Source organism: Oncorhynchus clarkii, chromosome 23 (genome assembly GCF_045791955.1).
Source record: "Oncorhynchus clarkii lewisi isolate Uvic-CL-2024 chromosome 23, UVic_Ocla_1.0, whole genome shotgun sequence".
NCBI lineage: Eukaryota > Metazoa > Chordata > Actinopteri > Salmoniformes > Salmonidae > Oncorhynchus > Oncorhynchus clarkii.
In genome coordinates this window covers 6,992,467-7,006,644 of record NC_092169.1, presented here as the reverse complement: position 1 = coordinate 7,006,644, position 14,178 = coordinate 6,992,467, and the positions used below count along the sequence as shown (strand labels likewise).

Below are 14,178 nucleotides of genomic sequence, written 5' to 3'. Positions count from 1 at the left end.
CAATAGGGTGAAGATGGAGACGGACATCTTGTTTCCCAGAGCTTGGGGGGGGGGTCCTTGATCGCCCCTTGCTGTCTGAAAACGGGCAGTCTGTGAGGAATTCAAGCCTCTCTATTTACAGGCACATGGCTCGGACTCTTTTGAAGGCCCGGGACGAGGGCCACTCAACAGGTTGCCACGGAGATGCATTTTCTACCCCCTTTCACCAGAGCCCATGATTTTTCGGCCTGATCCCCAATGTAAGGGAGGGGAGGAGAGAGGGTGAGTGAGAGAGAGAGGGAGAGAGAGAGAGAGAGAGAGAGAGAGCTTCTGGGTGCGTTCCCAAACATGGCTGTTTACCCAGGACAGGGTGGATTTTCCACTGTATTGATTCAGCGAGACATACTCAACTCTCCAAAATGATTTAACAGAGAGGGAAAGAGAGGGGGACAGAATGTGTGCCTTTGTTTTCCAGAGAGAATGAGAATGAACGTGAATGAAAGGAGAAGTGAGTGAGTGAGTGACAGCGAGAGAGAGAAAACGAGAGAATGTCAGTCTGTGAGAGAAAAGGGAATGAGAGTGAATGGAAATGAAAGTGAGTGAGTGAGTGAATATGTGTGTGTGTGTGACAGATGAGAGAGAGAAAGACACAGAGAGACAGAGAGAGAGATGAGAGAGATGAACTCTCTCTATTTAGGAGCCCAAAGTAAAGCAGGGAAGGGAAGGGGAGAGGAGAGCCCCACAGAGAGCATTATCCAGCCCCACAGGAGAAGAAAGCCCGAGCTCAGGACTTCTACACTCCAGTTGTAAACAAAGGCTCTTTTGATGGTCTTTCAGCCTCAAAGACCTAGATGACTACTCAATCATGTGACCAGAGAAGAGGTCCCTGCTGTTCACACATACAAGCACCAGAGCCACGCACACACGCTCACACATCGTTACACATGCATAAGCATACTGTACACCTACATGCGTGAATGAAGGCATACACAAATGCACACAGACACGCACCCCACCCAACCACCCACAACCTACCCCCACCCCAAACGCACACAGTGACCAAGTCTCAGGCACATCTGAACTCTAGGAGGGCTGGCCCACCCTCCTGGGTCCTGGGCTGGCCCGCCCTCCTGGGTCCTGGCCTGGCCCGCCCTCCTGCGTCTTGGCCTGGCCCGCCCTCCTGCGTCTTGGCCTGGCCAGCCCTCCTGCGTCTTGGCCTGGCCCGCCCTCCTGCGTCTTGGCCTGGCCCGCCCTCCTGCGTCTTGGCCTGGCCCGCCCTCCTGCGTCCTGGCCTGGCCCGCCGTCCTGGCCTGGCCCGCCCTCCTGCGTCTTGGCCTGGCCCGCCCTCCTGCGTCTTGGCCTGGCCCGCCCTCCTGCGTCTTGGCCTGGCCCGCCCTCCTGCGTCCTGGCCTGGCCCGCCCTCCTGCGTCCTGGCCCGCCCTCCAGGGTCCTGGCCTGGCCCGCCCTCCTGGGTCCTGGCCTGGCCCGCCCTCCTGGGTCCTGGCCTGGCCCGCCCTCCTGGGTCCTGGCCTGGCCCACCCTCCAGGGTCCTGGCCTGGCCCGCCCTCCTGGGTCCTGGCCTGGCCCGCCCTCCTGCGTCTTGGCCTGGCCCGCCCTCCTGCGTCCTGGCCTGGCCCGCCCTCCAGGGTCCTGGCCTGGCCCGCCCTCCTGGGTCCTGGCCTGGCCCGCCCTCCTGCGTCTTGGCCTGGCCCGCCCTCCTGCGTCTTGGCCTGGCCCGCCCTCCTGCATCCTGGCCTGGCCCGTCCTCCTGGGTCCTGGGTTGGGGCTCTGCACTCTCAGTAACCGTGAGCAGCAGAAAAACATGTCATGCAAGAGAGGGTCTATTGTGCTGCAGAGGGAACAGATGGGAACTCCCACAAACCAGTGGGCTTTTGTTCAGCCATTCTGCAGCGCTCTCTCTTCACACAAACTATAACAAGAGCACAAATACCTCTGCTTCCCTCTGCTTCCTTTGCCTATTTCACCTCACACATGGCTGATTCTCCCTTGGCCTGGCTTGTACATTGAATTGATTTTAATCAAGTTCCCAACCCCCTAAGGATGTGCGGGAATTGCAGATGCATATCCAGCCACCTTTGAAGTATCTGTTAGTGAGAGTGTATTTAATGCTGTCGACAATGTGTCAGCTGTCTGTGACTAACCCCCACGGAATGGAACATGCTGGGAAATCCCTCCGCTGGAAACTTGCAGACTCAAATTCACAAGTGGCCTGGGCCTTGGACCGATGCACCCAGCCTCTTAGAATCTCAGCAGCACTCAAGGCCTTCTCAGAGAAGAGAACACGTGTGTATAGATGTGAGTGTGTGTGTGTGCGGGTGCACGATTACAGTTTATGAACAGAGTGGAGTATGTGAGTTTCAAAACGAGTGTGACAGAGTGAGAGTGAGAAACGGAGAGGGGGGGGGGGGGGGGCGGGGGCGGGCGACAAAACCAAGAAATGGTGTGAAGCGCTCAGTGTTTCCCTCGGGACAAAAAAAGTGTTTAATAAAAACTGTCAAGTGTAGATCCAGTATTCCTCCTCGGCTAGGAGCTAAGGAGGTGACATGACTGACAGGCTGGGCTTGGCAGCAGGAGGTCTGAGTCCCAGACATAGTGTGTGTGCTTGCTCAAACACTATACTTGCACAGCTGGTCAAGCCTATGGGGAGGGACACACACACACACACACACACACACACACAACATTTGAATTCCACTTTATCTTTGGGCCCTGACAATTAGAGCCTGCCTCTATCTGTCAGTGGTAAGGGCCAGGAGCCATTGCGGGGCCCTGCTGATAGACAGGACTTTAATTAAAGCTGGTCCCCTCAGCCCCGACGGTTTAGGCTCTGAGTATACTGTGCTCCTGCTGCTACTACTGGGGATGCACAGGGAGAGACAGGCAGCAGAGAGAGCCTCCAGTCCTATCTGTGACAGCACTATCCAGTCCCTCCAGGATTTAGCAATTCCGCAAAACCTTTTTTTTTGCGTGCAAAATCAACAATTGCCTGCATATTACATGAGGGCTTGCAAATTTGACCAATCCCCGCACTATTACCGCATATAACAATCAAATCACTGCAATATTACTGGATAAAAAACTGTCTGACCACCGCACTACAAAAAGAGGGCTCGCAATTTGAACCAATCAACGTACTTCAAAAAAATTGCAATCCTGCAGGGACTGATTACAGCAGGTGGCAGAAGATGGCAGAGTTTGCTGTTGGCATGAGTGCTTATAATACCTATGACGTCAACTTTTTTCTTATCTGGCGCATACACACATACAGCCTAGTGCTGAAGTTGCACTTCCTCCCATTTACTGTCTGAGGAACTGAGCACGTGAGTCTTTGTGATTCGCTGGTTTAAGGGAAGCGGTTTAAGGGTTAAATGCATGAAAGTGACGGGGATGATTCACATGGTTAAGGTCAGTGTAGAGGTTAATGCAACCAGTGGACAGATAGAGGGGTCTGACAGGCTGGAGGACAGTCCAAAGACACAATGTCCCTACAAATCATATGTACCACTGAAGGCACTTTCTGAGTACGGTGCATCCAGAGAATTGGAGTCAAAGACTTTGGAGGAATATTCTGACTTATGTTCTGAGTAAGTCAGAACGTCGCACACACACACACACACACACACACACACACACACACACACACACACACACACACACACACACACACACACACACACACACACACACACACACACACACACACACACACACACACACACACACACACACACACACACGATTATGTCTCCCTAATTCTGTATGGCTCAGTGGCAAACTGCAGAAGGAGTAGTACTGGCATAATCACACAGGGGACTGGTCTTACTCATGCTACAATGCCAGTGCTGATAATTACCCTTACCACCGGTGCTAGTCACTGAATGCTGCAAGCATACATAGACTGCTACTGATAATGATGATGATGATGATGATGATGATGATGATGATGATGTTCTCAGCATAGAGATGTTCTATTATGGCCCTCACCAGGTGATGTGATTTCAAGCTATTTGGAGGGAAAAAGGAAATGGTAGAGGGGAGAGAGGGGAAGGGGAAGGGGAGAGAGGGGCTGAGGGAAGAGGAGACGGGGAGAGAGGGGCTGAGGGAAGAGGAGACAGGGAAGGGGAGAGAGGGGCTGAGGGAAGAGGAGACGGGGAAGGGGAGAGGGGCTGAGGGAAGAGGAGACGGGGAGAGAGGGGCTGAGGGAAGAGGATACAGGGAAGGGGAGAGAGGGGCTGAGGGAAGAGGAGACGGGGAAGGGGAGAGAGGGGCTGAGGGAAGAGGAGACGGGGAAGGGGAGAGAGGGGCTGAGGGAAGTGGAGATGGGGAAGGGGAGAGAGGGGCTGAGGGAGGTGGAGATGGGGAAGGGGAGAGAGGGCTGAGGGAAGAGGAGACGGGGAAGGGGAGAGATGGGCTGAGGGAGGTGGAGATGGGGAAGGGGAGAGAGGGGCTGAGGGAAGAGGAGACGGAGAAGGGGAGAGAGGGGCTGAGGGAAGTGGAGATGGGGAAGGGGGGTTAGGGGCTTGAGAAGAGCGGAGAGGAGAGGGAGAGGGTAGAGGAAAAAGTGGAGGGTAGAGATACCATCAGGCGGGTGGGGTGGGCTTCGGAGCCGTGGGTGCAACAGAGACCGTGGTTTTACAGTGGTTTTACCTTTAGGATGCTGGTATCTCTACTCTGATAGCCAGAACACTATTGTCTGTTGTGGTGGAAGCCTGGGGCCAGATGGAGATGACATCTCTATTGGAGGTGGCCAGAGGGCTGCCAGGATCTATGCTTTAGTGAGGTCCAGATGTTGAAGTTAAAGCTTGTTTACTGCATTTCTATACAATTTAAAAACACTAAAAAGCTATATTTGGAGAAAAAAACATCCCACACTGGCTTTGAAGTGTTATAATATCTGATATTTGCCCCTTTAACACACTAACACAAGCACGCAGGCATAAGCACGCACATATCCACGCAAACACACACTTACGCACACACGCAAACAAGCCTAAGCGAGATTTGCTTGAAAGGTTTCTGTACTTGAGGGAAAAAATCCTAAATGTTGTGGTTTGAAAACTTTCAAATACAAACTTTCAAAAACTCTACAACAAACATACACTCTCACTCTCTCACGTCACGTCATCTCCTAATCTGTACCTCATTTGCAGTGAGTGATTCATTTCCTCCAAATCAGCCCTGCTTCCAACTACAGTTGAAGTCGGAGGTTTACATACACCTTAGCCAAATACATTTCAACTCAGTTTTTCACAATTCCTGACATTTAATCCTAGTAAAAATTCCCTGTCTTAGGTCAGTTAGGATCACCACTTTATTTTAAGAATGTGAAATGTCAGAATAATAGTAGAGAGAATGATTTATTTCAGCTTTTATTTCTTTCATCACATTCCCAGTGGGTCAGAAGTTTACATACACTCAATTAGTATTTGGTAGCATTGCCTTTAAATTGTTTAACTTGAGTCAAACGTTTCGGGTAGCCTTCCACAAGCTTCCCACAATAAGATGGGTGAATTTTGGCCATTTCCTCCTGACAGAGCTGGTGTAACTGAGTCAGGTTTGTAGGCCTCCTTGCTTGCACATGCTTTTTCAGTTCTGTCCAAAAATGTTCTATAGGATTGGGGTCAGGGCTTTGTGATGGCCACTCCTATTCCTTGACTTTGTTGTCCTTAAGCCATTTTGCCACAACTTTGGAAGCATGCTTGGGGTTATTGTTCATTTTGAAAACCCATTTGCAACCAAGCTTTAACTTCCTGACTGATGTTGCTTCAATACATCCACATCATTTTCTTTCCTCATGATGCCATCTATTTTGTGAAGTGCATCAGTCCCTCCTGCAGCAAAGCACCGCCACAACATGATGCTGCCACCCCCGTGCTTCATGGTTGGGATGGTGCTCTTCAGCTTGCAAGCCTCCCCCTTTTTCCTCCAAACATAACGATGGTCAAACAGTTCTATTTTTGTTTCATCAGACCAGAGGACATTTCTACAAAAAGTACAATCTTTGTCCCTATACGGTTTGCAACTGCACAGTCTGGCTTTTTTATGGCGGTTTTGGAGCAGTGGCTTCTTCCTTGTTGAGCGGCCTTTCAGATTATGTCAATATAGGATTCGTTTTACTGTGGATATAATTAATTTTGTACCCGTTTCCTCCAGCATCTTCACAAGGTCCTTTGCGGTTGCTCTGGGATTGATTTGCACTTTTCGCACCATCTCTAGGAGATAGAACGCGTCTTCTTCCTGAGCGGTATGACGGCTCCATGGTGTTTATACTTAGATACTATTGTTTGTACAGATGAACGTAGTACCTTCAGGCGTTTGGAAATTGCTCAGAAGTATGAACCAGACTTGTGGAGGTCTACAATTTTTTTCTGAGGTCTTGGCTGATTTCTTTTGATTTTCCCATGATGTCAAGCAAAGAGGCACTGAATTTGAAGGTAGGCCTTGAAATACATCCACAGGTACACCTCCAATTGACTCAAATGATGTCAACTAACCTATCAGAAGCTTCTAAAGCCATGACATTTTCTGGAATTTTCCAAGCTGTTTAAATGCACAGTCAACTTAGTGTATGTAAACTTCTGACCCACAGGAATTGTGATAAGGTGAATTATAAGTGAAATAATCGGTCTGTAAACAATTGTTGAAAAAATGACTTGTGTTATGCACAAAGTAGATGTCCTAACCCACTTGCCAAAACTATAGTTTGTTAACAAGAAATTTGTGGAGTGGTTGAAAAACGAGTTTTAATGACTCCAACCTAAGTGTTTGTAAACTTCCGACTTCAACTGTAACTAAAGTTTGTAACCTCTCCCTGCTCATTACAGCTCCGACCAACAGTAAATACAACATTGCTTGTTCCCTCGCGCATACGCACACACAGGTCCCCCAGATGCCTGGCCTCGCTCGTCTTGTGTTCTTCATTAATGTTTGAGTGGTTATTTGATAAACGAGGACAGCTACACCGGCCATGCTCTCTGTGTTAGCAGCCTGTCAGGATCTGTGTACGACAGCTTTCATAGCCCAGAGAGCACCCATGACCCGACAGGGGCCAGCCAGCCGGCCAATCACATGATCTTACGGAGGTCCTCCAATGTCATGCTCTCCTAAATGGACTTCTGAGAGACACAGACAGGAAACCACTTTTCACTTACAAGAAACACCAACAGGTAGGTTAGAGGACTTTGTGTATGAACTGGCCTGGCTAGTTGCTATGTATTGATACATTCAACGAAGTAAAGTGTCGGCTGCCACACATTCAACATCGGTCATTCATCTACCGTGGGGAGGGTCTCAGAGAAGGACACATGTAATATGATACAAAGATTCCTCCAGACTGACTAATTCACCCATGATCCTCTTTCAGCACTATTTAATCATCATTCTCTGCCAATGACACAGATTTATTTCGACCACGAGGCATTTGGGCAGTCTGACAAAAAGCAAGTGTGGATCCTTTAAGTAGCCATGCTTTCACAAACTAAAATAGTCCCCCTCTGCTCTACTGAGATGGCAGACTGAGATGGCAGACTGAGATGGCAGACTCAGGGGATTACCCCATCCTACAGGCTCCTTCCTAAACTTCCCCTTTTCGCCAATGAAGAGTCTCACTTCCTATTTCAGGGGACAAAAGAGGAAATGAAAGGGAGAATTTGTGGATCAGCAAAAACATACCATTCCCCATGATCTCTCTCTCTCATTCTCCCTCTCTTTCCTCTTTCCTTCTTGCACGCACATGCACGCACATGCACGCACATGCACGCACATGCACGCACAAACAAATGAACATGATTGAAAAAGCTTTGGTATTGATTTCTCTGTAAAAGAAACCGCTGTATGTTTACACGTGGTTTATTGATTTGAGGATATACTGTAGTCATGTACAGTATCTGTCGTCATGTACAGTATCTGTCGTCATGTACAGTATCTGTCGTCAAGTACAGTATCTGTCATCATGTACAGTATCTGTCGTCATGTACAGTATCTGTCGTCAAGTACAGTATCTGTCGTCATGTACAGTATCTGTCGTCATGTACAGTATCTGTCGTCATGTACAGTATCTGTCGTCAAGTACAGTATCTGTCGTCATGTACAGTATCTGTCGTCACTGACATACAGCTGACTGCTTGCATGACCAATCAGCCGAGCTGATTCTACAATTTCAGCACATTTGAAGGAAATAGGAAGTGTGATGACCATCTTTTCACGCACATTACGGCACATGGCTCTGTTAGCACAGGAATGTGGTCTAGAGCGAACTAACACCAATCCCTTTTTACCACTTGATGTTTGAACACTTCTGACATCAATCTCAGGTCTTTAAATAAACACATCTGACTGGTGACATTTCTGAGAGCTTCCTCTCAGCCCTGCATCACGGGCCCTCAGCAACAGGAAGTGACACGTGGCTACTGACTCACCGCAGGCACCAGTAGTTTGTTGACCTCCTCCACAGCCCGCTTCAGCTTGATCTCAGCGCGGTTCTGTGCGTCCTCCACTGTGATCAGGACATGCAGGTCCTCGTTGAGGTGCTCCCAGTTGGGTTTGCCGCGGTTCTGCTCTTCCTGATGGGGGAGGAAAAGAGTTCAAAACAAGTCCAGACAGAGGCTGTACTTCATGGGCCGGTTTCCCAGACACAGATTAAACCTAATTCAGGACTAACAGATTCTCATTGGAGAAGAGATTTTTAGTCCAGGACTAACAGATTCTCAATGGAGAAGAGCTTTTTAGTCCAGGACTAACAGATTCTCAATGGAGAAGAGCTTTTTAGTCCAGGACTAACAGATTCTCAATGGAGAAGATCTTTTTAGTCCAGGACTAACAGATTCTCAATGGAGAAGAGCTTTTTAGTCCAGGACTAACAGATTTTCAATGGAGAAGATCTTTTTAGTCCAGGACTAACAGATTCTCAATGGAGAAGAGCTTTTTAGTCCAGGACTAACAGATTTTCCATGGAGAATATATTTTTAGTCCAGGACTAACAGATTCTCAATGGAGAAGAGCTTTTTAGTCCAGGACTAACAGATTCTCAATGGAGAAGAGCTTTTTAGTCCAGGACTAACAGATTTTCAATGGAGAATATCTTTTTAGTCCAGGACTAACAGATTCTCAATGGAGAAGAGCTTTTTAGTCCAGGACTAACATATTCTCAATGGAGAAGAGCTTTTTAGTCCAGGACTAACAGATTCTCAATGGAGAAGAGCTTTTTAGTCCAGGACTAACAGATTCTCAATGGAGAAGAGCTTTTTAGTCCAGGACTAACAGATTCTCAATGGAGAAGAGCTTTTTAGTCCAGGACTAACAGATTCTCAATGGAGAAGAGCTTTTTAGTCCAGGACTAACAGATTCTCAATAGAGAATATCTTTTTAGTCCAGGACTAACAGATTCTCAATGGAGAAGAGCTTTTTAGTCCAGGACTAACAGATTCTCAATGGAGAAGAGCTTTTTAGTCCAGGACTAACAGATTCTCAATAGAGAATAGCTTTTTAGTCCAGGACTAACAGATTCTCAATAGAGAAGAGCTTTTTAGTCCAGGACTAACAGATTCTCAATGGAGAAGAGCTTTTTAGTCCAGGACTAACAGATTCTCAATAGAGAAGAGCTTTTTAGTCCAGGACTAACAGATTCTCAATAGAGAATATCTTTTTAGTCCAGGACTAACAGATTCTCAATGGAGAAGAGCTTTTTAGTCCAGGACTAACATATTCTCAATGGAGAAGAGCTTTTTAGTCCAGGACTAACAGATTCTCAATAGAGAAGAGCTTTTTAGTCCAGGACTAACAGATTCTCAATGGAGAAGAGCTTTTTAGTCCAGGACTAACAGATTTTCAATGGAGAAGAGCTTTTTAGTCCAGGACTAACAGATTCTCAATGGAGAAGAGATTTTTAGTCCAGGACTAACAGATTCTCAATGGAGAAGAGCTTTTTAGTCCAGGACTAACAGATTCTCAATGGAAAAGAGCTTTTTAGTCCAGGACTAACAGATTCTCAATGGAGAAGAGCTTTTTAGTCCAGGACTAGGCTTAATCTGTGTCTGGGAATCAAATCAAATTGTATTTGTCACATGCGCCAAATACAACAGGTGTAGATGTTACAGTGAAATGCTTACTTTACAAGCCCTTAACCGACAATGCAGTTTTAAGAACAATATGTGCCAAGTAAAAAAAATTGATAAGTAAAACATTTGAAAATGTAAAAAACAAATAATTAAAGAGCAGCAGTAAAATAACAGTAGCGAGGCTATATACAGGGTGTACCGGTAGAGAGTCAATGTGCAGGGGCACAAGTTAGTTGAGGTAACTGAGGTAATATGCACACGTCGGCAGAAACAGGCCCCATATATGATTTGATGGGGGTCAGCGGGATCCGCATGTATGGGCAAATTTACTCACTCCAAAATATCATATGATAACAAACACCTCTCCATAGGCATGGTTTTCATGCCATGTACCACTGCCAGAAGAGTTCTAGAAACCCCAAAGTAAATCCTCCATGTCAGGGAGGCATGTAAGATCCACGGACTCGTTGAACTCGCCACATTCTTCACGAGACCTCACTGAGAGTGGAACGGTTTCCCTCTTGTTTTCCTTTATTCAATAAAGCTAATCTGTTCAGAACGAGGCAAAAAAAATAGCCAGTGTTACCCGCAGTGGCTCCACGTGACAGACTAGAAAAGGACTGTCTGGGTCAAACCATAGGTTAGACTGGAGACAGCCAGGAGGTTACGCAACGTCACTGGCGGCTTTTTACTCTCCGGACCTGCAGCACTGCTGAGTCTCAGGGCTCAGCGCAATAGAACCCAAATTATTGTATCAAACGCAGCGGCTCCTTTCCTCTGGTGAAGGAAAGTCACATCATCATTTTAGCTATAGTTAAAAAAAACTACTGACATAAATACTAACATAAATATGCTTCCAGCTTTTAAAACAAGAAGTGCGTGTGAGTGGGGTTCCATTGAATTACAGCCTCAATATTAGCATCAAATGTCACAATACAACTCTGACATTTCCTTCTCTGCTTCCTCGCCAGCCCAACACTGCAGAACGAACAGCAACCGCCGGTACCGAGCAGAGGAGAAGAAACATGGTGAACAAACAAAAACACAGCGTATCCGAAACAGACTTTGATCTGCCTAAATCCATGACAACGCAGGAAGACAGGACACACAGTACATGACATCAAAGGTGGCGTTCCTATACAAAGAAGGCTTGTATACCTAACCCAGAGAGAAAGAGAGAGAGAGAGAGAGAGAGAGAGAGAGAGAGAGAGAGAGACAGAGAGAGAGAGAGAGAGAGGGAGGGAGGGGGGGGGGGGGGGGGGGGGGGAGAGAAAGAGAGAGAGAGACAGACAGAGAGAGAGAAAAACGTAAAATTCTAAAACCACCTGAAAGGAAGCGATTCCCAAACCTTCCATAACAAAACCATCACCGACAGAGAAATTAACCTGGAGAAGAGTCCCCTAAGCAAGCTGGTCCTGGGGCTCTGTTCACAAACACAAACAGACCACTCAGAGCGTCAGGACAGCAACACAATTAAACCCAAATCAATGAGAAAACACATTGGAAAGAATTTACAACAAAAAAACAGAGCAAACTAGAATGCTATTTGGCCCTAAACAGAGACAGTGGCAGAATACCTGACCACTGTGACTGACCCAAAATTAAGGACATCTTTGACTATGCACAGACTCGGTGAGCATAGCCTTGCTATTGAGAAAGGCCGCCGTAGGCAGACCTGGCTCTCAAGAGAAGACAGGCTATGTGCTCACTGCCCACGAAATGAGTTGGAAACTGAGCTGCACTTCCTAACCTCCTGCCAAATGTATGACCATATTAGAAACACACATTTCCCTCAGATTACACAGACCTACAAAGAATTCGAAAAACAAATCCAATTTTGATAAACTCCCAGATATATTGGGGAGTAGATATCTATTGTAGATTTCTATTGTAGATATCTATTGGGCAACCAGTGAAGAACAAATACAACCTATATTAATGTTTATGTATTTACCCTTTTGCCCTTTTGCACTAACTATTTGCACATCATTACAACAGTGTATATAGACATAATATGACATTTGAACTGTCTTTATTCTTCTGGAACTTTTGTGAGTGTAATGTTTACAGTACATTTTTTATTTCACAAATGTTTATTATCTATTTCACTTGCTTTGGCAATGTAAACAATAAATCCCCTGAAATTTTGAGAGAGAGAGAGAGAGAGAGAGAGAGAGAGAGAGAGAGAGAGAGAGAGAGAGAGAGAGAGAGAGAGAGAGAGAGAGAGAGAGAGAGAGAGAGAGAGAGAGAGAGAGAGAGCAATATCAGATCAAGGTTGTTTCTCTGTTGAACTGGGATGAAGCGTGCAGCCTGACACAAACACACACGGTTCTCTGAACACAGACATGTCTGACGTGTGTCTGACGTGTGAGAGACTCCCGGGGCGCCGTGGGTGAGCCGACAGGAACAAAGAAAGGACCTCGATTTGGTTTGTTAATCAGATTTGTCTTTTCGATCTCATCAAGTTAGTTCAGGGAAGAGGAATTTGACTCTTACGTGGACCGCGGTATTTTGGAGTATGGTATTCGGGTGGAAGTATATGAACAAGTATACACTAAAATGTTTCAATTGAAATCTAACCTGACGCCCCCTTGTTTCTCAGCTCAGTAGCAACAGTGCCTGTACATACTATAAATCTCCCCCGGAAATGATAGGTGTCAAGATGCTTTGATTTACACGTGAATTAAAGATGCCACTGTTTAAAGAAAGACAGGGGTGGGGCTGTATGCCGATAAAGGCCATTGCCATGACTACAGCTTTTCATCTCCCACCTTTTAAACAGGGGAAAGTAGGGAAACCGAGAAGGAAAGATGAAAGACCCTCTAAGTATCTTTGTCAGAAGAAAGAGGCGTCTAGTAAAACCTTTGCTCATCCCCTCCTCCACCCTTCTCTGCTCATCCCCTCCTCCTCTCTTCTCTGCTCATACTTGGTGCCCCCCCCTCATGATTTTCCCAAAATGAAAAATCAAGATCTGATTGATACAACAAATCATTTTTCTCACTGTAGCTACAAATGGGAAATTGATGACTTGCGGTGATTGGGTCCCACTGCCCCTGTATTTTGTGCCGTGATTCAGGAATCCAATGGCTCTTACCAAAAATCACTTATTTGAAATGACATGTGTGGATAATGTGTTGTCAGAAAGACCTTGTGCCGGGGGTTTTATATTAGAAAGTGTGATAGGCTTCTTGTAACCCGCTGGCCGGCAAATGATGGCATGCGTAGTCATTCTCAACACACTCCGAAGGTTTTGATTGGATGACCATAGTTCAAACCACAATCATGAACACCCAACTAAACATCAACCACATATTATGCGATTATCTAGGAATCCATCTCAACCGGGAGGAAATACACCGTACAACGGCGATATTGATAAGATTTCCTCCTCATATTCCCTGGGTATCTACTCTCTGCCGACTTGATTTATCTCCTATTACAAGCTCCAAAAAAATGGATCCCCAGCGTCTAGCTGTCACAGACCAGCCCACCCACTAACACACCATCAATAACATCCAGGAAAAGCCCGAGCAACACTACCAAAAGAGGTTCAGAGAGGTGTGTGTATATGTGGAGGGGGGCGGGGTTGGATCTGACACGGGGTACATCAGAAGTCCGGTGGAAGTCGGCTCAACACACACACACACACACACACACACACACACACACACACACACAAGTATGAAATGACATGGCAGCAGTCAAGGTGATGTTCTCTTAGCCCTATTAAATGCCTGCATGTCCAGCTGTGTGACCCTTCATGTTTAACTCCCTCTGCCCTCTCTCTGTCTATCTGCCCTCTCTCTGTCTCTCTGCCCGGTCTCTCTGTCTCTCTGCCCGGTCTCTCTGTCTCTCTGCCCTGTCTCTCTGCCTCTCTCTCGGTCTCTCTCTCGGTCTCTCTCTCGGTCTCTCTCTCGGTCTCTCTCTCGGTCTCTCTGCCCGGTCTCTCTGTCTCTCTGCCCTGTCTCTCTGCCCTGTCTCTCGGTCTCTCTGCCCTGTCTCTCGGTCTCTCTGTCGCTCTCTCGGTCTCTCTGTCGCTCTCTCGGTCTCTCTGTCTCTCTCTCGGTCTCTCTGTCTCTCTCTCGGTCTCTCTCTCGGTCTCTCTGTCTCTCTGCCCGGTCTC

The 14,178-nt window shown here is 47.0% G+C and overlaps 1 protein-coding gene across 2 annotated transcripts in view; it reads right to left on the bottom strand.

The window, feature by feature from the left end:
• Window positions 1-14,178, bottom strand: part of LOC139381953 (protein quaking-B-like) — a 91,963-nt gene that overhangs the window by 18,833 nt on the left and 58,952 nt on the right. For both annotated transcript variants that reach the window (XM_071125839.1, XM_071125838.1), the window contains exon 4: window positions 8,418-8,561. In XM_071125839.1, coding sequence (XP_070981940.1) covers window positions 8,418-8,561 — 144 coding nt within the window. The remainder of the gene's footprint in view (window positions 1-8,417; window positions 8,562-14,178) is intronic.